We start from the raw sequence: 25,124 nt of genomic DNA, 5'->3' as shown, positions 1-25,124 counted from the left end.
TCACCTTCAACTTACACTTCAAAGAATTTCAAAAAGTGACAACAAAGCATGAATTAAACCAAGCGTGAGGCCCTTCTGAACATGAAGCCGTGGGTGACAAATGGGTCATGTGCCCTCGCCCTCCTAGAGTTACTAATATTAGTCAGGCTTCGTAAACAAGCAGATGGGGATGCTGTTCAAATATATATATTTCCAGGCCCTAGCTTCAGAGATTCTCCCACAGGTGCCATAAGGTCAATCTAGAATCTATTTTTGACAAGCTCCCTGAGTGATTGTGGTGGACTTCCAGGTTCACAGAACATCACCCTAGAGCACCTCCAACTCCCTGAAGTAACGTTCACCTTCCAGGCACCAGCTCTGGTAGTCAACTGCTTTCCTTTCTCTTATCTCCTCCATCACTCACCATCAGGGGTTACCAGTGAGGAAAGGTCCAGAGTGGAAGGTGTCGCAGAGAAAAGGAAAACAACCCTGGTGGACCCATGGTTTGTCAATAAGAGGCGATCATCTGCTTGACAATTTGATGAGCTCCCTGGCTCTGCTTATCCACACCTGTTGGTGCATCCTTACTTCTATGCTCTGGGACAGGTCTGTAGGCAGGAGTATCCATAAACTGAAGTCAGCCTCTCTCCCCACCCTGCCCTTGCCAAGGCTCCTATCTCCAAAACTGACCATCATTCCGTGTGGTTCTTTTTTTTTTTTTTTTTTAAAGATTTTATTTATTTATTTGAGAAAGAGAGAATGAGAGAGAGCACATGAGAGAGGGGAGGGTCAAAGGGAGAAGCAGACTCCCTGCCGAGCAGGAAGCCCAATGCGGGACTCGATCCAGGGACTCCAGGATCATGACCTGAGCCGAAGGCAGTCGCTTAACCAACTGAGCCACCCAGGCGCCCCGCCGTGTGGTTCTTTAAACCAGACTCTTTGGAACCCCTTCAGCTCTTCCCTCTTCTTCAACTCTTCCCTCCAAAGTGATCTGTCCTTTCGGATTTTCCTTCCAAGTCACACACAAATTCCTCCTCTTTTCTAAAACTATCCCCTCTGCCACTGCCTTGATTTATTTGGACCTTAATCTCTTCTCTTGAGTCACTTGAATGACCTTCCAGTGAGATTCCAAATCTGCCTCTCGGTGTTGCCCTCAACTTTGCTATGAGAGTCTTCTAAAATCTAAAACTAGGGGCACCTGGGTGTCTCAGTCAGTTAAGTGTCCGACTCTTGATTTTGGCTCAGGTCATGACCTCAGGGTTGTGAGATGGAGCCCCACGTCGGGCTCCATGCTGGGCATAGAGCCTGCTTAAGATTCTCTCTCTCTCTCTCTCCCTCTGCCCTTCCCCCTTCTCTCTCTCTTTCAAGAGAGTGTCCAGTAAAATATTCAGCTCATTCATTGCTGTATACTAGGCCTTAAAGATCTTTCTGCCATAGACACTAAATGCCAGCCAGGCCCAGCCCCCAGCAGGCCTGTAAGAATTCCATGTCCTCTGCCTCTTATTTCCTCTGCTTCGAGCGGCCCTCTTCAGAACCTCCCCTTTCCTCATCTACCTAGTAACTTCTTATTTGTCACTTTCTGGGTTAGCTCAGAAACCAACTCAGAAATCACCTCCTTCTGAATGCCCTCACTGTCCTTCCCACCCTGTCATGATGGCTGCCCCCACTGCTGCTCTTCCTCAGATCCCCAGGGCGCTTGAGACAAACTTCCCATCTCCTCCTAGCCAGGCTGTAGGACCTTGATGATCATGTTTTCTTGGCATGATACAGGCTTTTGATGACTTAAGGAAGGAGGAATAGCAAGAGGACAGAAAGGAGAGAAGGTTATGGCTCAAATAAATTGCTCTCCTACCACCTGTTCCATTGGCAGAATACCATCTCCACTCCAACAGTCTGAACAGTTGAAAAGACAATTCAGATGCCCACTAGAATTCCTTAAAAAAAGATGCCCACTCACAGCCCACAGAAAGGTCTCTTAGAATTCTTTGTTCAGCCCTCTCTCCCTGTGTCTTCTAAAGTCCAACCGCTGCCTGAGAGACTTCAGTCTCTGATGGTTTTTCTCCCTTCTGCTGAACTGCCTTCCTGAATCTGTTTTCTCCTGGGAGTTCTTCCTATTTAAAATTTATACCCAGCTAAGCTGTTGCAACAGTGCAGGGGGAAAGAGATCACCCGAGAGAGAGAGAACGAGATTTGCTATGAGTTCCCAACATATTTAGACAGCGGTATGGTGCTTAACACAGTGACTCTCAACCCTGGCTGCATATCACACTCGCTTAAGGAGCTTCTAAAATAACCCAGCTCAGGGCCCATGGCAGACCCATTAGAAAAGCACAGGTAGATTCAAGTATCTCTAAATATTTGTCTTCCATTTCCCAGTGCCTTAGGAAGCCCACTTCCCTATGCTATCTAGAAACCCCCAGCCCTGAAGATCTTTCTCTCCTTTACCTTGCTTAGCCTAACAACAGAAGCCAAGGGAGCATACAACATCACCCTTAAGAGTGTAGGAGGGGGTGGTTGTACACACTCACAACCAACTTTGTCCACGTCCAAGGACTCACTTCTACTTTTTGCCACCTGATGAAGCTTCTTACTTCAATCAGCCCTCATATTCTTCCTCCGAGCAGAAACCCTTGCCTTCGTTTTCTACCCGCAAACCTCAGTATTAAGGTCCACAAACAGACCTTTCAGAAACTGGATGATATATTTGGGTCCCTCCTCCCTGCGGACAGGCCTCTTGTCTCTACTTAACTCAAGAAGCTCTGCCTTGACCTATGCGTGCTCTGCCCACCTGCTGGGAATGACACTGTTGACTATCTCCAATCTTCCTAATGTCACCAGGCATACCACCAGAACCCTCCTCTTGTGTCTGATGCTGGTTCTCTCCCACCCACCTTCCCCCTTTCGCATGAGTCTACATGAGCTATATCCTGAGTGCTCTGGGTCCGGCAATTCACTGTTCTCCATGGGTGGTCCTGAACTAATGGAGGGAGAATGAGAATAGGGAACACAGAAACAACCCACCTTTAAGTGGTCATGGGAGTATGGTCAAGAGCTTTTGTAATAGAACAATTATAGCATATCCTGAGCAATTATGGAAATAACATTTTTAAAACTTCGACTCATAGTATTCCAAAGCTGAAGTTCGGTTATCTCAATTCTTTTGAATCTCCTGAACTATCAGAGCAGTTCAACTCTATTATAAAGTTCTACATTAAAAACTAATGATGTAATGTATGGTGATTAACATAACATAATAATAAAAAAAATTCTATGTATTATAAAGTGCACACTGAATTTCATTCAGACAAAAAGGAGATTTTTAATCCCAACTTTTTAGGTATTGATCATTCCCCTGGGTTGATGAGAATCCTCGTGGCTTCAGAGAAGAACTTTTAGTGTTCACACAGTTTCTGGGGGTGTGAACAACAATACCCAGGTGCACACATACCTGAGTGCTGATGAGAGGCGGCATGTCTGTTATAACTTCCTGTATGCTGGTCTGTACCTCAGAACTAGACAATAAAGTGAAGCTGACTAGACTCCTGAATTTTCTCTCAGCAAGCATGCCCCATGTGTCTTCTCATTCCAGGGTTGAACGGCGATGACTTCCTGGCCATGGGTCTGCGCAGCGGCAGTGTGGTTTACACTTACAACCTGGGATCGGGCACAGCAAGTCTCAGCAGTGATCCCCTCGATCTGAGCCTTGGCATCCACACGGTCCATCTGGGGAGGTTCTTCCAGATGGGCTGGCTGAAGGTAAAACGTCATCCCTTCATCTGTCCCACAGCTTTGCTGAGCATAACCATATACCATGGGATCTGTGCAGTAGAGGCCAGAGGCAACAGGCCTGTGCTGCCTGCCCCACGCAGTTCACAGACTAGCGCCCACAGCTGAGGATGAGAGGCATGCTTGCAATTAGGTGGGGTGGGGATAAGTAAGAGGGATGCCTAATGTAGATAAGGTGCGAGAGAGGGCTCAGGAAATGCTCCCCCCCCCAAAAGGTGATGCTTGAGCATAACTGCAAATAAATGGGAGTTCAGAAAAACGACAGTGGCCAGTGTGGACTTGAAGAATGTGAGTAGTTCAGGGTGGCTTTCAGGTAGGGAGGAACAAAACAGGTGGTTAGCTGGTAGACCAGGTCTACATTATCAAAGGACTTAGATGTCGTGCTAAGAAGTTAGATTTTTTTTTTTTTTAAGATTTTATTTATTTGAGAGAGAGAGAGAAGAGGGCACGAGCAGGGGGCAGGGAGAGGGAAAAGCAGGCTCTCTGCCGAGCAGGGAGCCCGACTTGGGGCTGGATCCCGACTAGAGGCTCGATCCCGACTCGGGGCTCGATTTCAGGACTCCAGGATCATGACCTGAGCCAAAGGCAGACGCTTAACTGACTGAGCCACCCAGGTGCCCCAAGAAGTTAGATTTTTATCAAGAGCAATGGGGAGCTACTGAGAAATTTTAGAAGGGGGGTTGGTTACCGCAGTCAATTGACTTTTTTTTGATAAATGACTCTGGTGGTTGCATTGAGAATGGAAGGGGAGGGGGCCAGGCTAGATGGAGGAAGAACAACGGGATGCTAGCTTCTGATCTTTGGAGAACTGTGATTTTGATTGAAATGCAAAACTATGACTGCGATATTAATATATCCATGGTAACAGACACCAGCAGAGAAGCAAAGAATAGAGTGGTTTTTATTTTTTCAAAATTCAGGTCTTTGTGAATTTTTCATGTCAAGTTAATGGAAAATAACAAAACAGTATCTTAACAGTTCACCCTGGGGAATTAATTCCTTTTTTAATAGCTTTTGAATTCTTTTCCTTTTAAAGGTAGATGATCATAAAAATAAATCCGTCATCTCCCCGGGAAGACTGGTTGGTCTCAATGTCGTCAGTCAGTTTTATGTAGGCGGCTACAGTGAATATACACCAGATCTCTTACCCACTGGAGCCGATTTTAAAAATGGCTTTCAAGGTAAGGCGTGGTTGGTTTTTACACTCTACCTACCAGTTTCAAATTCTGAGACAAGAAAAAACTTTAAATAATATACTTCTAGTTCCAAAACCAGAATTATGGATTGCTTTCTAATCAGACTTGACCAAAGTTTGATTTTAATAGAAAGCATTCAATCACTGTTCATTCATCACTTCCTACCTATGTACTACATGTGTAGTATATTTCAATGAAGAAAACAAAGATCCCCTGCACTTGTGAGTGTACATTCCAGTTGCGTAAAGGCAATAAACACTAAATATGATGAAGAAATAAAACTACTATAAGAAAATAGTATAAGCTAACAAATTCTGTAGGGGGAAAAAGGAAAAGTAGAGCATGATATGGGGGGATCAGGGGCATGACTAATTTTTTTTAATATAGGGTGCTTTTTAATATAGGGCAAATAGGGTAAAGCTCATAGAGTCACAGTGAATATTGAAACTCCAGCTAACTTTGGAACCTACTTGATGTACAGGTGAGAAATAGACTGCAGCTAACTGATCCATACCACCAACGCGTGGCCCACAACTTAAGAAGCTTCAGGGGGAACATTATGATTGAGCAAGTGATCGTATTGCCATAGTCTGTCTCTCTGTGTTCAGAAAGGGCAATAGACTCAGACCTTTTCCCATAAAGCTGATTCACAGTAGAGTTGTGAGATAAAGACATGCTTTGAATTGTTATAATAGTGCATTTGGTGAAAATAAGCTTTTTGATGGATCCTAGTCTCAGAATATTTGCTCAAGGAGCTGTTGGTTATAGTGTCCTTGGCCACCCACCCCACCCATGACCTGCCTGCTCTCCGGCAGAGGTCAAGGAATAGGAACTGGGATGTGATGCACATTTCTACAGGACAGGAGCCGCCATTGAGCCATGTCAGTCACTTGAGTCCTCTGCCTGCCTGGCAGCATCCTTCTCCCCACTTCCACTGACTTCTGCTTAATCACGGATGCAGGATATGAAAGCAACACAGCTACCCAGCATGATACAAGGTCATCTTCCAGTAAAGTGAGTTCCTTCTGCCAAGGCTGTCCAAGAAACTTTTTCCTTGAATACATAATCAGGGCTGATTCTCAGAAGGATGCCTTATAGAAGAGTTTAAAGCATATTAAGGCACTGTGCCAAATGTAGTAACTCGACAGTCCTTACAGCAGGAGATAATCTGAAAAGCAGTATAAGGCCAAGACAAATCAATGAGTTTTTAAAAACACTATATTCAAGAAAAGGGGTGGGTAAACTTATGAATATGAAGAAGCACATCTTCCGCTCAGCAAGGTGGAGACCCTGGGCAGGGTCATCAAACCTTGCTGTCTTTTATTCACGGACACGACGCTTGCATAAATACTCTGGGAATAGCATCAAGGGTCAGAGCGTGGACTCCGGAACCCAACACAACCGACGGGGTATGCAGCCCGGCTCTGCCACCTACAAGCCTCAGGACCCCGGCGAGTCACCTCCTTGTGCCTCGCTGTGCCTTACCTATGAAATGGAACAAGAACAGCACTTCTCTTGCTACGTAGTTCTGAAACGGAGGGAGTGGTGAGAGAACACAAGCCTGGCGCCTGGTTTCCAGTGCCCGCTCTGAGTCAGCGATGGCTACGGGGCTGCTGGGGGCGGGGGCACAGCTCCTCCCGGGCCGCCGCCTCTTTCTCCGCGGCACGTGCGGACGCTGGGTAGGCGCACCCGCTCTGGAGTCGGGGCGGCTTCAGACTCAGGCCCTGCCACGTAGCCGCTCCCTAACTTGTAGCCTGGCCCTCACGCGCTTTGAGCTCCCATTTTCCTCTCTTTTCTCCTCAGAGGAGAAAAAGGTCTACCTCATAGGGTTCTTCTGAGCGAATCAATTAAATAAAATAATGATAGTAAGGGCTTAGCCCAGAAACCAATACATGATAAACACTCAGTACATGTTTACTATTACCATTCCATCCTGTCGTTGGATTTGATGTTGTCCAATTGACTGAAGGCCAGTGCTTCCTGAGGTTTTCTTGTGTAATTTTCTCCCTTCTATTATGAATTTTCTGTACACCTTGCTAATGAGAACAGAGGCTCTCCTGAGACCTGTCATTTTCTCCGTAAGTGTGTCCGTGAGCTGAGCGCAGCTCGCACACGGTGGGCCCTTCCTCAGACAGACGCTAGGATTGCACGGCAGCTGCCGCGGCGCTCGGGGTAGAAGTCTTGGGCAGGTCTGCTTAGCAATTGCCTCTTAATCCAGTCTCATGGAAGTTCCATGACCTTGAAAGCCCCTAATCTTATCACTTGTCTCTTGAATCCTCCCCTGATGTCTGCCTCTTATCCATTATTAACTCGCATTCACGCTGTTTTGAAAATTTTGGACACTTGTTACCAATGTACTGTAACAACCGGATCACAGCAGGACCACACGCCTCCAAAAGCTGAGCTCTCCGGTCTGTAAAGAAGGATATAGGATAATTTTCTTAAAATGTAGATTTCTGGACCCTATGCTGGAAATACCTCATCAAAATATCTATGATGGAATCTAAAAATTTGCATTGCAATAAGTAAATGAATGAATGAATGAATGAATAAATAAATAAAAATTTGCATTTCGATAAGCCTCCCCAGATTTGGAAGCCACTGTATTAATTAACCATAACAAAACAAATACAGAGTTTCATGAAAAATTTTAATAATTAGACTAAGGCTACCACATTTGTCTTTAGAGTGGTGATTACACATAGTAAAAGATTATATGATTTAGGCTTTCATATTTTTATAAACACTAGTGATAAATGACTCTAATCCAGAAGTTCTCAGTCTAAAATATAAATCCTTACTGTTGGTAAAGCCCATTTGTTTTTGTTCTGGAAATGGTTTCTAATGAGCCATTACTTCCCTATAACCTTTAATACTTATGAAGATCTTGAGGTTTAAATAACCCTTATCCAGAGTAATCGAAATACCAGGCAGAGAAGGCCTTACTCTCTCACCTGCCGTAAGAAGAATTCTGTCCTCCTCTCCAAAGTTACATCTATTCCAAAGCTGCAGGGTTCCCAGCTTGAGGTTCCTGGATGGGATTCAGTGGGTCCTTGAGTCTCCTGAAACCACACTTATAACTGCCTGTGCCCTTATGCATTTTTATGGGAAGAAGATCCGTCCCTTTCATCAATGTTCTAAGATCTGTTGCTTTCACTGACAGACCTATTTAGTCCCGATGTAGAATTAAAAGTTACTTTTGGTCAGTATGAACATGGGGAAATCTACTGTCCCATCTATCTATTATTCTAGTGTTACAGCAGCTCAGGTTCATTGATGCCGGGATTACTAAATATTTATTACTCAACTGAATATCAGAGTGAACATGAAATAGATTCAGATTCATTAACAACACTGTAAAGAACATGTTATTCCAACTAAAAGGACCCTGCTCTGTCAGTACAGTCAGTTTCTTGCTAGTTCTGCTTTTTCTCTTTCTCTTTTTGATTGCATGGTACTTTTCAAACCAGAACACATGGGGGGGAGGGGGAGAAAGGATTTATTGCAACAAGTTAAATATTATTTTACTGTCCAAAAAATGCTATCACTTATGTGGAACCTAGCCAGTCTTACTTCTCAATATACACATGGCTGATGGCTTCCAAGTCTCTATCATAACCACTTTACCATTTGCAGGAAGTATGTATTGAATACCTGGTGCATGGTGCTATACTTTTTTTTTTAAGAATTTATTTATTTATTTGAGAGATTGAGCATGAGCAGGGGGAGGAGCAGAGGCAGAGGGAGAAGCAGACTTCCTGCTGAGCAGGGAGGCTGATATGATCAGGCTCCATCCCAGAAGCCCGGGATCACGACCTCAGCCGAAGGCAGACACTTAACTGACTGAGCCACCCAGGCGCCCCTGCATGGTGTTATACTAAGCAGATTATACTTTGCTGTATTAGTAAGACTGAAAATATACAATATATATATATCTACATATGGCTTCCACTGTAATTGCCTGTAAACTGCATATGTTGACTGACATGAAGCATCTCTCTGTAAAATAAACACATCTATTTGTATTAGCCAAATGTTTCTCTAAATATAGCATTGCCATGTTTTTAGCCAAAAATATATTTCAGCAATTCCTCATAACAAAAGCATTTTATTTATCTATATAAAGCAAAGGTGGTTTTAAATGACACATTTCAGAATTTAATATTTGTTATAGTCATTTACAAGTTTTTTTCAGTGCATGATTATAAAAACTACAAAAATCTCAAATTTTGCTAAAAAGAAAAAAATTTATAAAGGTGGTAAAGGGCTTGAGACACTGAGGTAGACAAGGTAGAATATGAGACCTACGAGTTGCCAGGGATTATACTGGCCAGTTTATGTATATTAGCCTATTCCTCTTAATTCATAGAATAGTTATTCTTGTCCCCATTTTAAAAGAGCAAAGATTGGCACTCAGGTTTGGATCATCTACCCATTATGTGGCAGAGATTACAATTGAACCCAGACCCACCTGACTCCGTCCTGTACTTACACTTTTGCTCTCTGCTGAGAGCATTTCACTCTGCAAAAAGCATGGGAAACCCTGCTTTGTTAATTAAGTTACCTGGTTATTCTGTATAAAGCTGATAGCATGCATTAATTTCTTCATCTTGTGCAGTGCTTTTTTTGTGCAACAGTAGATGGCAGGACTTGGAGAAATAACAAAGGTTAAATCTGAGGAAGGACAATCACGGTTCTCTCACAATAAGAAAATAGCAGTGCCTGCTGAGAGTGGTGCTTGTCAGCGAAAAGGCCAGTGAAAATTAAGCTGGAAAGTAAAGTCTTGACCTTTCAAAACTGAACCCATCTTTTTCACCATGAGGAATTATTCCGTGCTTTCAACTCCTGAAAGTTTCGAAAATAAAATCCAGTCTAGCCTTTATTTCCTCACTTTAAAGACACTATTTATAGCCGATAACCATATCGATTTAAAAGTACTTTAAAAACAAACTGTAAGTGCTGAAGGAGAGGAGTAAAATTGTAACACATTTCAGGATCCCAAACAGTTCCATATAAAGTCTTTGTTGAACTGCTCTTTTTGTTTGTATTTTCCTAATCTTAGGGTGTTAAAGATCTTTCTTTTCCCAGCCCTGCTGAATACAATTGACAAATAAAATAGTATATATTTAAGGTGTAGAAGGTGATGATTTGGACTACACATACATTGTGAAAAGAGTACCACGGTCAAGTTAACACATTCATCATCTAACATGGTTACCTTGTATCTATGTGTGGTAAGAACACTTACAATTTACTTTCTCAGCAAATTTGAGGTATATAAAACAGTATTATTAACTATAGGCACATGCTTTGTATTGGATCCCCAGAACTTATTCATCTTATAAGTGAAAGTTTATACCATTTGACTAACATCTCCCCCATTTCTCCCACTCCCAGCCCCTGGCAACCACCATTCCACTCTGCTTCTACTATGAGTTAGACTTTTTTAGATTCCATATATCAGTAAGATCATACAGTGTATACCTGGGAAAGACCTTTCTAAGGATATATGCAGAGACAAATCCTTGAGGGGAAAAAAGAGAAATGTGACAACATAAAAATTATAAACTTCCCTACATAAAAAAATAAAAGCTTCACCATAAGCAAAATTAGATGGCAAATAATAAACTGAAAAAAGTATTAACAATATATGGCAAACAACTAATACACTCATTATGTAAGCAGGTCTTCCGAATTAATGTTTAAAGTGATGAATAGAGAAAAAATTATATAATAAACAAATGAAAAGTAAGAAATACAAATGGCTAATACATTTATTAAAAGGTTTTCAACCCCAATTAAAAATAGCAGAAGAAAATTTTATTCTTTGTTTCATTTTAAAATGAAGCATAATAATCTCTTCCATGTGGTGATTGTGAAGAAGCAGGTGTTCCAGTAGTGAGTGGGGGAGATAAAACTGTGCAAAATATCTGTGACACTGGGACACCCTTCAAATCATCCATATCTTTTGCCCTAGTAGTGTTACTGCTAGAAAATAATACTAAGAAAATAATTAGCAAATACACAAGGATATCCATATGATGTTAATCATAGCATTATTTTTAATAGCAAAAAAGTAGAAATGAGTCAGTTGCCCAATAATTGAAAATTAATTAGATATATTATATAAAAGAACAGTATGCTATCATTTAAAAAGTTAATGCTATGAAAAAACAGTTAATGGTATTTATGATATACAAATGCTTGTAATACTAGATATTACGTAGTTTAACGCAGGATTCTATTTTTGTTTAAAAGAAAATAGAGCTAAGCATAGAAAAACTGCTGTGTGTGTATACATGCTAATAATTAGTGGTATATAATTCATACCAAAATGTTAATAATTGTCTTTTCTAGGGGTGCCTGGATGGCTCAGTCTGTTGAGCAGCCAACTCTTGGTTTTGGCTTAGGTCATGATCTCAGGGTCCTGGGATCGAGCCCCACATCAGGCTTCCCACTCAGTGTGGAGTCTGCTTGAGATTCTTTCCCTCTGCCCCACCCTTGCTCATCATTCTCTCTCTCTCAAATAAATAAATAAATCTTTAAAAAATATAATTGTCTTTTCTACAGTGTTGATACTATAGATAATTTTTTAATTTTTCTCTCTGTGCTTCTCTGTTTTTACATTTTTATAGTCTTTTCTTAAAAATTCATGTGTATTACTTTATGTTGAAAAAATGCTGCTTTAAAAATGAAAAATAATTATCTTCTTGTTTTGTCTGTTTCTTCTAGTTTTTTAATATGAAGTGTTTTTGCCTTTCTCCAAGGTTGCATTTTCACTATGCAAGTTCGCACTAAGAAGGGCCATTTCAGAGGCCTGGGAAACCCTGAGGGCCACCCGAATGCTGGGCGCAGCGTTGGCCAGTGCAATGCTTCTCCCTGCAGTTTAATGAAATGTGCCAATGGTGGGACATGCATAGAGGGTGGATCCCCTGTTTAGTAAGTATGACATTATTCAGAAAGAAACTAGCAGGTTATTTGCATGCTAAGCAGTACTCCACTCACACAAACAAGAAACAGAGACCGATGCTCACATTTAAAATGTTTTTATGTGGACTTCCTAGGTGACTGGGCCACAGATAAAAGCAACTGGAAAGGGTCAGTGCAACATTTATGCTATCTTCTCCTCCTATCCTTTGAACACACCCAGCTCATTTCTGCTTCTAGACCTGTACACTGTGTCTTCCAGCAGGGGGCACCCTTGCCATCAGTGTCTGTTTGGCTGCCTCCCTCTTATCATCCCCTCAGGAAGGTGCTCCCTTAGATCAACCCAAAACTATCCCTCCCTCTACTCATTCTCTATCACATCATCATATTTTACTTTCTCCATAAATATTATTCTCTAATTGTATTTATTTGTTTGCTTGTTTATGTTAGTTATTATTTTCCCTTGACGATGGGCCTGATCTCTCATTCTACCATTGTCTCCTTCACACCTTGAAGAGTTGCCCAGCATGGAATAGGCATTCATTAATTATTTGTTCAGTTAATGAACCAATGAGTAGCTATTCAATGAAAAAGTAGAAGGAATCTCTATTCCAAAGGTTCTAAGCACAAGTGCAAATGTAAGGACAAGCAAGGTGACCCCATGATGATCATGAGAATGAAGCCAAACTGACTAATCGATTAGCTATGAGAAATGGGATAGATGACGTATAGAAGGATGAGACATTGACATGACAGATAACAGATTTGATTGTCCTCAAGAATGAGACATAAGCAGTTTTCTGAGCAGGAAAAAGCCACGGTAAAGACAATCCTGTTGACATCCCTTTGCAGCATGGATATATTGGGGAATCACCAGGAGACAGTTTTGGAAAATCTAAGCACATTATGAAGGGCCTGGTTTTAAGAAATAGCCATAAAAAAGGAAAGAATTAATTTAGAAGGTATTACAGAGAAATATTCATGGTATATTATGACCTATTGATTATGACGGTGGGAGGAATGTCAGTGGGAGTCAAATCTAAATTAATCCAAAACAAGTACGAAAAGGCTTGATGTGTTCTGGGATGTCCAAGACATCTAATGTGCTAATCAGTAAGTTAAAAGAGCTAGCTGAATTTTATGGAAACTTGTGAAGAAAAAATGTGTAATGTGCTCAAGCCCATGGAAGTACTAAGGACAAAACCTGAGGCTTGGGATGCCACCATCATAAAGAAATATATGTTTGAATTAGCTTAACCATTATGATTTTATTGCTACTTCTTTACAATTTTTAATGAAACCTTTAGGCTTGCTTTACAACTTATGCATTCTAATTTGCTCTATAACCAAGCTTAATTATTCAAAAGATCAAATTTAACCTCACTTTATCTAAAGAAACGTGGTCATTCTTCAAGTCACCTATGAGGTGTTTTTGTTATCTTTTAATGCGATAATAAATAAACTGATAGTAATAAAGAATGGGAAGTGACATTAAGAAAGCAGAAGAAATTGAAGGCCCAGGTAAGAAATTCACTCCAACTCGTCATTCTTCTGTATGGAATAAAGGGCCTAACTGTTTCCATTTAAAAGCCACAAGTGTTTATCTTGGAAAATACAGTGTCAAGTGTAGAGAGACACTCCAAACTCTTTGCAGATTATTTTGATTAATATAGATAATTTTCTTGATTTGTGGTAATAGAAGTAATACCACACAATTGCACAGCAGTGTGTGGCTAACGGAGCATTTTTGGCATACACTATTTCCATTGCTCCTAATCACACACCTTCCTAAATTAGTCAAGGCAGATACGCTAGTTCCAACTTAATGGATGGGGAACCAAGGCTTAGAGATTGCAAGTGAATCAGAAGGATAAACCAGCACCTTAAAAGTAGTATAGCAGGCCCCAAAATCAAATCTTCTAGATCCTGGATCAAAACTCTCTTCAGAACCTAAATAACAAGAAATGAATTTAAAAGCAGCTAATAATATAGATAAGGTAACAAAAGGGTTAAGTGTCTCTTTAACTGCAGGATGTAATCTGTTCATTTATTCTTAATTTTTTTTTTAATGAAGTTGTCTTCAGTTGACATTTGATATTTTCTCCAAATTGGAAGTAACTTGCCTCATAACACAGGCCCAGGGGGTTTCATCAATTCCTGTGTGGGTGGAAAGCTCTTTCTCATGGTCTAACATGAGAGCCTTCACTTGAATAACAAATAAACTTGATTAATCATGTACGATGAGAATGACACCTCTGACAAATTCCTTTATAGGATTCTAAAATCTTTCTTATCAAAACTGGGACCAATGTTTGGGATCTTCTTATTAAAATAACAAAATATTCACCATATTAACTACATGCGAGGCACTGCTACCCCGTCAGAAGTAGCTCTTGTGAGTATTATATATAATGACTTATTAAAAGTACAGCTCCCTGAATTTAAAAGAGGTAAATTTTATGGTATGTAAATTATAGCTCAATAAAGCTGTTTAAAAATACTAAGGTTCCCGTTCACGGACATTCAGCTCTAGTAGCAGGAGTTGACGGAGAATTTTACTCCTTTTGGTAAGTTTTGTAATTCTGCTCTAATCTCAATAATAAGAATCCCTTTTTGAAAGAAGATGTTTCCTTTGTAATATACTTTTCAGTGGTGTTTAAGACATTTTCCTCTATGCCAGGCTTTTAACTTTACATGGCCCCATGCTTTTGTTTTTTACCTGAGGCAGAATAATATTAAATTGAATTTCTAGGTAACAGTATAGACAGATCAAAGCTAAAGTTTGGTCTTTTTCTGAAAAATAACTAAGACATATAATAAAATATTTTTTAAATGCTCAGGAGGCAAGTCCCAGCCCAGAAGCATAAATTTCACAGTGTTTGGAACAAATTTTAAATGCAAAATCTCAAAGCTGGTCAGAATGTCTTACCAATGCATAGCTGGATGGTATAAATTTTCTTAAGAAGAACTCAAAATGCTCCCTTTGGTTCCCTGCCTCACAGCTGGGAGTAGGAGGCACTGTGGATACATAAGGGGAAGTCTTGTGCCAAGTAAGGTGGGAGGTCAGGCTTGATAAGGCGGGGACTCAGGGCTCTGTAAACCCTGCAAGGCCTGCTTTCCTGCTCCAAGTATGTCAGCATGCACAGATCCAGCTGTGTCCTAATGCAGCTTCTCAGATGAGGGTATAATAAGACAGAGTTCATGTAAGGCCTTCATGCTCCTGGGATGCACTCTGATGTAGCAGAGAACCAGCAAGCTACTTCTGTTGTTAGTCAGCAGCCAAGGCTAAAAGAAGAGATTTGTTTAGTTGTAACTTCTCCATATATGTATATGTGCTTTGTGCAACAGGTTTTTAAGCAGATTTTACTTCATTTAAATTGCATTTTGCTTGACCTTTGTTAAAAACAAGACAACAGGCCCAAAATGGAGTTGCTTATGCTCAGCCCTACATCACCAAACCGAGACTTAATTACAGTTTAGGCTGTCCCAGAAGTGGAATCTGAAACCAGTCGGTCAGGAATCGCCTGATCAGCACGACTTAGATAATCTGCCTGATAGGCCCCTGTCATCCCCTAAAGGAAAGTGACCTTGCCATAACCAGTCTGCTTTTTTGCCAGTATAACTTCCTTGTTCCCACTCCCTTCTGCCGGTAAAAGTCTTTCATTTGCTACAGCTCCTCAGAGCTCCTTCCTATCTGCTAGATTGGAGGCTGCCGGTTCAAATCAATCTTTGCTCAAAAGAACTCAAAATGTTTAATACGCCTCAGTTTCTTTTAACACCTTAAAGTCATATTCTGACGATGACTGAGGGTGATATGAGGCGTGTTCCTTTAAGAAAAGCACAGGGTAGGAAAACCGAAACTTACAAAAACAAGCTAAATGTAAAAGTGAGCTGCACAGACGGTAAGTACGTAGGCGTTCAGAGAGAATGTGGCTGTAAGAGGTGAAAGGCACCTGAGATTTACACTAGGTTCATAAATGAGGCTTATTTATAACATAAATCCATCTGTGAGCACAGAATCTCACTGACCCTGGGTTTCCTGATTATTTTTTGGCTCACAGATGTCTGAGAATCAGGTGAAATCTAAAAATCCTTTCCTCTGAAAAATAAACATGTTTAGGACACAAAAATTTGCATAAAATTTTGGAGTTTCCCAAACTCTATAGTGCCCAATCGTAGACCCTCTAGGGTCCCCCAAACTCTCCAAATTAAGAATTCTTTGCCCGTTTTGTCCTCTGACTTCACCCAGCAGTGTTAAGTGCAGTCTACTGGTGCCCCTCTGCTGGATGTGCCATCGTTTGCCAACTAATACCCTGCTCCCTAAACTTCTCTCCCTCTGAGCCTTGCTAAAAATTCTCCCCCTGTCTCTTTCCTGCTCAAAATGTTCCTTAGTCTTTCATTGCCAGCGCAGCAAAATGTGAGTTCTTCCTTCTGTTGTTCAAGGTGTGACAAGGCCTGCTGTCGCCCTGTCTGCTCCCTGCTGTACTTTTCTCCCTGCTCAGTATTCCAAAGAATTGTATCGCTCTCTCCAGCCCCTCAGGAAACAGCCCCTCTGCGAGCAACCAGTGGGTGCCGTCAGCTGGGTAACGCACTACCGCCCATTTGGTTTTCTTCCTTCCCCTCACTTTGCTCTTCTCTCACTCCTCCTTGCTAGGCAGAGTACGCCTTCGTTTCCGTGGAACTGCTTTTATTTATTTATTTTTTTTAAAGATTTTATTTATTTGAGAGAGAGAGCATGAGAGGGGGGAAGGTCAGAGGGAGCCGAGCAGGAAGCCCGATGTGGGACTCGATCCCGGGACTCCAGGATCATGACCTGAACTGAAGGCAGACGCTTAACCGACTGAGCCACCCAGGCACCCCCATGGAAGTGCTTTTAGACTGTTTTCTAGGGATTCCAAGTTAAGGCTAATACTTTTTCTTACCTTTAAGATTAAGAAAAAGTTCAAAAAATTGTCTAATCTAGCGGTGAGGCTGTAGAGAAACAGACACTGGGCTTACCAGAGCAAACTCTCTTTGTTTGGACACAAGATGTGCGTCACTATGTATCTGATTGGTAAAGCTAGAGAACATTTACCCAACAGAGGACATGGCTATAAAAGTCTGTATATGTTGCTATGTCACTGTGGAGTGATCCTCAGGATATAGTAAGTGAAAAAAGTAGGGTAAAGAAGCATGCAAGAAAAGGGAAAGATAGATATAGATAAATAGATATCAATACATACATATAGATATGTGTATTACATATACACATACACATATGGTCATGTTTTTCTAAGGGAAAAAAACAGAGGAAGATTACAGAAAAAAAAAAATTATAAATGGTCACCTGTAGAATGAGGAAGAGAACAAGGAGAAGTGACCAGGATGACAGCTATTTTATTAACTTTTTATTTATTTATTTGACAGAGAGAGACACAGCGAGAGAAGGAACACAAGCAGGGGGAGTGGGAGAGGGAGAAGCAGGCTTCCCGCGGAGCAGGGAGCCCGATGTGGGGCTCAATCCCAGGACTCTGGGATCATGACCTGAGCCAAAGGCAGATGCTTAATGACTGAGCCACCCAGGCACCCATTTTTTTAAATTTTTTAAATTTTTTTTTTTTTTTACTTTTAAAAATACAATCTGCTTCATAGTTTTTATTTGGAACTAGGTCAATGTTTCACCTGGAATATAAAAAAAAAGGGAGTAATTCTTAAGCATTGAAAGAAAATAAGGAAATAAATGAATCTAACTGTATTTCAAGTTAGTGGGATAACCTAGGAGAGAAAATTTAATTCAATTGATTATAAATTGACTAAATACAGTGGGTTTTATAGCCTAAAGACAAAAAGAACCATAAAGATAATTTATATTGCATCCTATGGTCTTCATGTTAGTGTTAGCATTGGTATTATTTTGGAGCTACAGATAAAGATAAAAATAGCTAGATAGCAAGATAGCTTGATGGGAGGATGAATGAATGGATGGATATAAACCAAGGGAGTAATTATATTAATATTTCTCATTAGGAACCAAGATTTTCAACATAAGAGAAAAGAGATACAGACATAAAGTTAAAAAAGTAAAAATCTTCTCACTTTTAATTTGAACTAGAAATAACATGAATTCATGACTTAATTTTCTTCTTCTAACGTACTTATTTCCTTTCTTTTTTAAAGATTTCATTTATTTATTTGTTGACAGAGATGTAGCGAGAGAGGGAACACAAGCAGGGGGAGTGGGAGAGGGAGAGGCAGACTCACCACTGAGCAGGGAACCAGATGCGGGGCTCGGTCCCAGGACCCTGGGATCATGACCTGAGCCCTGGGGTCATGACCTGAGCCGAAGGCAGACGCCTAACGACTGAGCCACCCAGGCACCCCTAAAGTACTTATTTCCTAGCTATGTCCACGAAAGAAATCTAGAAACAACAGTAACTCAGGAGGAATGAAAACTCTAGTACCAAAATTGTTATCTCCAAATAGCATTTTCCACAAAAAATAAACCAGGTCTTCTAAAAAAAATAAAAATAAAAATAAATAAACCAAAACATCTTGTATAATTGGACATTCAACTCTGGGGTAGGAAATGTATGATATGATCCTAGGTGTCTTTTTGTGCCTGAAAGCAGGAGAGTTGTCAAAGACTACTAGGGCAATTTTTTTTTTTTTTTTAAAGATTTTATTTATTTGACAGAGAGAGAGGGAACACAAGCGGGGGGAGCGGGAGAGGGAGAAGCAGACCTCCCACAGAGCAGGGAGCCCAATGCGGGGCTCGATCCCAGGACCCTGGGATCATGACCTGGGCCGAAGGCAGACGCTTAACGACTGAGCCACCCAGGCGCCCCACTAGGGCAATTTTAAAAGAAGACAGAAGCCAACTTAAAGAGACTCCCACTGGCTAAAGATGGGACCATTTCAGAATCCCAGAGAATAATGTCTGTAATAGATTTAAACATGCCAATATATAAAATACATGTAGTTGTAATGATACTCCATACACACATTCCACCAAGGGATTAAAAAAGAAAGTTGTCACCTATGGAAATTGCTAGTGTACCACTCATTATTCTGAAATTCCACTAAAGCAAAAGATGGATAGGTTCAACCTTCTTTTCCTGTAAAGAGTATAGTAGCCAGCCTCCAGGTGGCCCTAAGAGACACATCCTTCTGTAGTTCCTTCTCACAAGGAATAGGGCTGACCTGTATAAATAAAAGAGATATTCTGTAAATGATAACTTGTGACTTCAAAGCTAGGTAAGAAGTCATTAGCACTTATTCCTTCCTTAAATTGTGAGACTTAAGGATTAAATGATTCTACCCACTGAGCAGTTTTAATAATGGTCGGGCTCTATTTTATATAGTCCCTCTGGCAGTTGTATAGAGAATGAATTTGCAGGTGGCAAGCCCGAAAGCAGAGGAACCTATTTTGAGTCCATAATAACAATAAATGGTTATTATTGCCTTGAACCATTAAGGTCTGGAGTAATTTATTATGCAGCAATAGGTAACTGTTATAAAATAATAGTAACTAGCCAGAAAATTGATGAGAAGTAGTTCTTATTAGAACTGAGCTAATTTAGGAGCACCTGGTTGGCTCAATTGGTTAAGCGTCTGCTTTCAGCTCAGGTCATGATCCCAGGGTCCTGCTCAGCAGGGAGCCTGCTTCTCTCTCTCCCTCTGCCTGCAGCTCCCCCTGCTTGTGCTCTCTCTCTCTCTGTCAAACAAATAAATAAAATCTTTTAAAAAAAAAGAACTGAGCTAATTTAAGTGCAGGATAAATAATAGAAATTAGAAATATCACCATTTTATAACCATCAGGGAAAATAATGGCTGCTTGAATCATTTAATGAAAGGTTGATAAAAAACTGTTAAAATGGTTGGGTCAAGCTAACACCCACCACTTGAACCAACTGGCCAGTCATAATTAAATGTGGAGCAAACATTATACGCCTCCTGATATGATGTCATTACCTACACAGTACCACCTCTAATGCATTAAAAAACCTAAACATGAATCTAATCAAGCCTCTGTATCTACAAGACTCTGAAAAATCAGGGCAATAGATGAAAACAAGTTAAATGATATTATAAGGATATAAACAACCAAATCTAGAATAGGGTAAATTCTACTGGACAAACAACACAAAAAGCATGTGGATGGAAAGAAATGCAGGGGAAGAATTTTTATCTAGGTACCAAGCCTTAAGACAGGTACTATGCAGATGCATTTGTGGAACTTGTTTGGATCCTTATGAAATGTCAAAAAAAAAAAAAAACCCAACAAAGAAACTTTTTTTGAGATAATCATAATTAACTGGACACAAAAATTAGATGATCATGAGGAATTAATGTTATTTTTGTTGGGTATGATACTAATATTTGGTTGTGGGTTTTTTTTTAAAGTTTATTATCTGTTAGTGATATATACTGAAGTATTTACATATAAATGGGATTTGCTTCAAAACACTTTGGCCAAAAAAGAAAAAGAGTAGACAAAGAAGCAAATGAAACTAAAGAGCTAAAAACTGATCATTTGAAACTGGTTAAAGAAGTGATTAATACTATGCTTTTCTATTTTTGTATATATTTGAATTAAAAAACAATAGTACATATAATATACAGTTTATCTAATTTGTAAAATTCATAAAGTATAAAATAAAGTATAACATGATTCTACCAGTTATAGATAACTTTTTCTTAAGATTTTATTTTTAAGTAATCTCTACACCCACCATGGGGCTCGAACTCACAACCCCAAGATCAAGAGTCACATGCTCTACCGACTGAGCCAGCCAGACGCCCCCCTCCAAGAGCTTTTTCTTTCTGCTCTCATCTCACAATGATGATTCTAATAATTTGCCCTCATTAGCCTCAACATATATAAAAGAATCTCTCTTATGCAAAGCAATAAGAATCTATGTGCTAAACTGAAAAAGTAGCTTAGGCAGGGGTTATATTTCTCTGTTTTTTAACTCCACACTGAAAACTAATAATTGCATTTACCTCAGAGGGTTAAGATTGGTATTAAATGAGTTACTAGCTACAAAGTACTTAACATGGTGCCTGGCGCTAAAGTGAGGCCCTAATAAACTTTGAATAGTATATTTTACATATATCATATATATTTCAAACAAATAACTTGTTGTAAATAAATTATCATAAAGCCCTTGGGAAGCAAAACCATGTTTTCTGCTTCGTATTCACCCTGGTAACAATGGGGAGTGGTGCACCATATTTCTCCTTTGGTGAATATTTAGTAAGCAAGTGAATGATGTTTAAGTGATATTCAAACACAGAATATTAAATCTTCCATCATCTCATTTTCAGTTAACTTTTATATATCAATGTTCATCCTAAATTTCAGAAGTCTTAGAATTGCCTAATTACAAGAAAATTAAATTCATTGTGTTGAATATCTATTGTAACAAGAAAAAATTAATCCATAGATGTTTCTGAGCTATAAAATTGGCAATAAAACCCAGTTTATCTGCAATTTACAAATTTAAATCAGTTTCGTTCTAAATGCACAGATGTAAAATAATTAACTATCTTAGTAAAATACTCCAAGACTCAACTCTCGATTGCCACTGTGACCAGCTGTTACCTATATTTCTAAAGTGCCTAATGCTTTCTTCTGTGTTCTCATATCTCCGTGTTTAGAGGCAGAACCCACAAACTATTATTTATGTGTTAACAACTGAGGAGAGCTAACATTTTTGGAATGGACTTGAGAGAACAGTTCTATGCATAATATCAGTGATTCCCCAGGATCGTTGGACTATTCTTAGCTTATATAAGAGATGCTTCAACCACTTGTCTGCTGTTCTACTTTATCACAAATCTGTCTTAGGTCCCCGCTTCTCATCAAGTTGAAGAGCCATGTCACTAGATACTTAAAGGAAAAAAGCCCTTTTATCACCTGCTGTCACCTCCAACTCAGTGTAGCTAAAAGATTTTTATATGTTTCCATTAAACTATATTCGCCAGATGTCCCTGTTCCCAATAATGGCACCATATTCTTTCAGTCATTTAATTTTGAAACCCCAAAGATTTCCATAGATTGAGAGACACAGAACAGCAGCTAAATGCATGGACTCCCTCGGCCACAAATCGCCACGCAATTTGCTTAACTTCTCTGTTCCTGAGGTTCCCCCTCTGCAAAATGAGGATGATAATAGTATCCTCCTAATAGGATCGTAAGGAGGATTAAATGAATTAATACATTTAAAGTGCTAAGAATGCCTGGAACATGGTAAGCCTCGGTAAATGTTTGCCATTACTATTATCTTCCACCTTTCAGACCAACGTTTACCAGATGTTTGTCACATCTGCTTCCACCTCTCCACCCTCAGAGCCATTTCCCTGTCCAGGCCTCTGTATCCATCCACTTCCTTGTGCCCCAGCCATGACTCATTCATTTACTGATTTATTTATTCCCCAGATGTTCAATGAAAAATTATTGTATGCCAGGAACTGGTTTAGGACCTGGGACTACGAAAGAGAGCAAAACAGACCTGATCTTTGCCCCCATGCAATTAAGGATCTAATGCAGGGATCAGCACACTGTGGCCTATGGGCCAAATCTTATCCATCACCTGGTTTTGTGGATAAAGTTTTATTGGGATACAGCCATGTCCATGCCCTTGTGGATTGTCTGTGGCTGCTTTCAACAGTTGGCAGACTTGTTGCAACAGTATCTGTATGGCCACAAAGCAAACTGTATACTGCCAAAGTTTGCCAACCCCTGTTCTAATGGTAAAAATAGTCTACGGCCATACCATCCTGAATGAGCCCAATCTCATCTAATGATAAAAATATAGTAAGATCTGGGGCGCCTGTGTGGCTCCGTCAGTCAGGTGTCTGACTCTTGATTTCATCTCAGTTCATTATCTCAGGATTGAGGAACTGAGCCCTATGTCGGGCTCCACGCTCAGCAGGGAGTCTGCTTGCGATTCTCTGTCTCCCCCTTCCCCCTGCTCTCTCTCTCTCTCTCTAAATGAATAAATAAAATCTTAAAAAAAAAAAAATAGTAAGATCCCACTAAGGTTAAACTTACATCACTAGAGAGTTCATAGTTACACCATAGGGTCATCCTATACATACCAAATTAATATTTTTAAAATATGCCTCATCAGTCATGTCATTCCCCATGTCTGTCACTTAAAAGTTAAACTATCTTGGAGCACCCGGCTGGCTCTGTCAGTAGAGCATGCAGCTCTTGATCTTAGGGTTGTGAGTTCGAGCCCCACACTGGATATAGAGATTACTTAAAAATTAAAAAAAAAAAAAAGTTAAAAAAACAAGTTGAACTATCTCAGCCTGTTATTCAAAGCCCTTGAGCTCAAAGCTCCTTTTCCAGCCTAATCTACTGCCGTTCCCTCTCGAGGCACTCATTCACGTAGGCAAATCTCACTTCAGAAGCCTTCCCTGAACTCACTAAAGTTGCTTAGGTGTCCTTCCCATGGGCTCTCATAGTATTCATCTTAGCACTTGTCACATTGTATTTAAATTGTCTGCTTATGGGGCGCCTGGGTGGCTCAGATGGTTAAGTGTCTGCCTTCGGCTCAGGTCATAATCCCAGGGTCCTGGGATTGGGCCCCACATCGGGCTCCTTGCTCAGCGTGGAGCCTGCTTCTCCCTCTGCCTGCCACTCCCCCTGCTTGTGCTCACGCTCTCTCTCTCTCTGTCAAAATAAATAAATAAAATATTTAAATTGTCTGCTAACTAATCTGACCTTCTCAGAAAGAGCAAGTCCATGAGGCCAAGAATGGGGCCTTATGTGTTGTGGAATGCTCAGTGCTAAGCACAGTGGCAGACACTTAGCTTGTAAAAGAAAAATAGTAACAAACATTCTTTAAATGAATGAATATCTACCTCTCTCTGGGTTTTTTTCTGCTTCCACATACCTCTCCGAAACCTGCTTTTCCTCAAGGAAAGTAGTAAATATGTGGTTAAAGGAAGAAATGTTAATGAATTAATTTCAAGGCTTAGAAAAATATTGTCATTCAAAGTGAGAATAAAGAATAAAGATTTGAGCCTTTTTATTATTTACCTTTCACAGGGTGTTTAAAAAGCCAGGGAAGGAACAAAAAGAAAAAATTGATCTTGCATAAAATCATTATGGTGAAAATATCTCTTAAAATATAATGTAACAGGGGCGCCTGGGTGGCTCAGTTGGTTAAGCGACTGCCTTCGGCTCAGGTCATGATCCTGGAGTCCCAGGATCGAGTCCCGCATCGGGCTCCCTGCTCGGCAGGGAGTCTGCTTCTCCCTCTGACCCTCCCCCCTCTCATATGCTCTTTCTCTCTCTCATTCTCTCTGTCTCAAATAAATAAATAAAATCTTTAAAAATATATATATATATATAATGTAACAAAATAGTATATGGTATTTGAATATAATTTTTTAAATCTTCAAACGTAAAGCTAATTGCTTCAGACCTAAAAATTCTGAGCACCCTATGAGCATTTTTTTATTTAAGATTTATTTTTCAAATAAGTTTATAACATCTGTACTATATTATGCTTAGTGTGATGTAAGCTGTATTTAATATGAAAATAAATATTTTACCATTGTTATGTCTGTCTATAAAACAATGAGATTTTGTTCTTAGCTTTAAGTTGATAATAATGACCCACTAGATGGCGCAATCATCATAAAAAAGTAACAATATTAGAGTTTTGTTTTTATATAAAAATTCTTATACTTAATTTCTTTTATGAAATTGGTAAGATAGTCTATTTTGGTTTGAGTTTTTTATTTTAGAATTTATTAAATAGGAAACCTGTCAATTTGAACAGGAGGAGAAAAGCAAATTTAAAAAAAAAAAAATAACATTTACAGGAAAACAACCAAAAAGGCATATAATGCCTGTCATGCCTTCCCTATGTCAGAATGCAGTTGGAAAAGCATCTTGTGCTAGCCCAGGAAGCTCTGCACACACTCTAAATTCCTGAATTCTAAACTCCATTGTACAAAACGCCACTTGAAACATATATCTGAAACCATCCAGCCAAAGCCGTTTTTCAAATCTGAAGGTCCATAGGTACATACATTTAGAAGGTCGCACACAGCAGAATGCCTGTGCTGACCTGGGTCCCCATGGGAGGACAGCAGCGCCCCCACATGAGGCATCCCTGTGCAGGCCACCAAGCATAGGGCCATCCCTGGGAAGGCCGCAGGAGAGGACTGTGAGCCAGAAGGCAGTCTACTTTTGTAGAAAAGGTCTTTACATATTTCATGCTCTTTGTGCTCCTT

The 25,124-nt window shown here is 40.1% G+C and overlaps 1 protein-coding gene across 1 annotated transcript in view; it reads left to right on the top strand.

Annotated features, from left to right (window-relative positions):
* LOC115942618 (protein eyes shut homolog) overlaps nucleotides 1-25,124 on the top strand; it is a 515,538-nt gene that overhangs the window by 451,658 nt on the left and 38,756 nt on the right. The window contains exons 11-13 of the mRNA XM_081827581.1: nucleotides 3,569-3,735; nucleotides 4,802-4,946; nucleotides 11,729-11,900. Of these exons, the coding sequence (XP_081683707.1) occupies nucleotides 3,569-3,735; nucleotides 4,802-4,946; nucleotides 11,729-11,900 (484 nt within the window). The remainder of the gene's footprint in view (nucleotides 1-3,568; nucleotides 3,736-4,801; nucleotides 4,947-11,728; nucleotides 11,901-25,124) is intronic.

The sequence above is a fragment of the Leptonychotes weddellii genome, chromosome 8 (genome assembly GCF_054177405.1).
Source record: "Leptonychotes weddellii isolate Sample4059 chromosome 8, ASM5417740v2, whole genome shotgun sequence".
NCBI classification, from domain to species: domain Eukaryota; kingdom Metazoa; phylum Chordata; class Mammalia; order Carnivora; family Phocidae; genus Leptonychotes; species Leptonychotes weddellii.
This window is presented reverse-complemented; position numbering and strand designations above follow the sequence as displayed.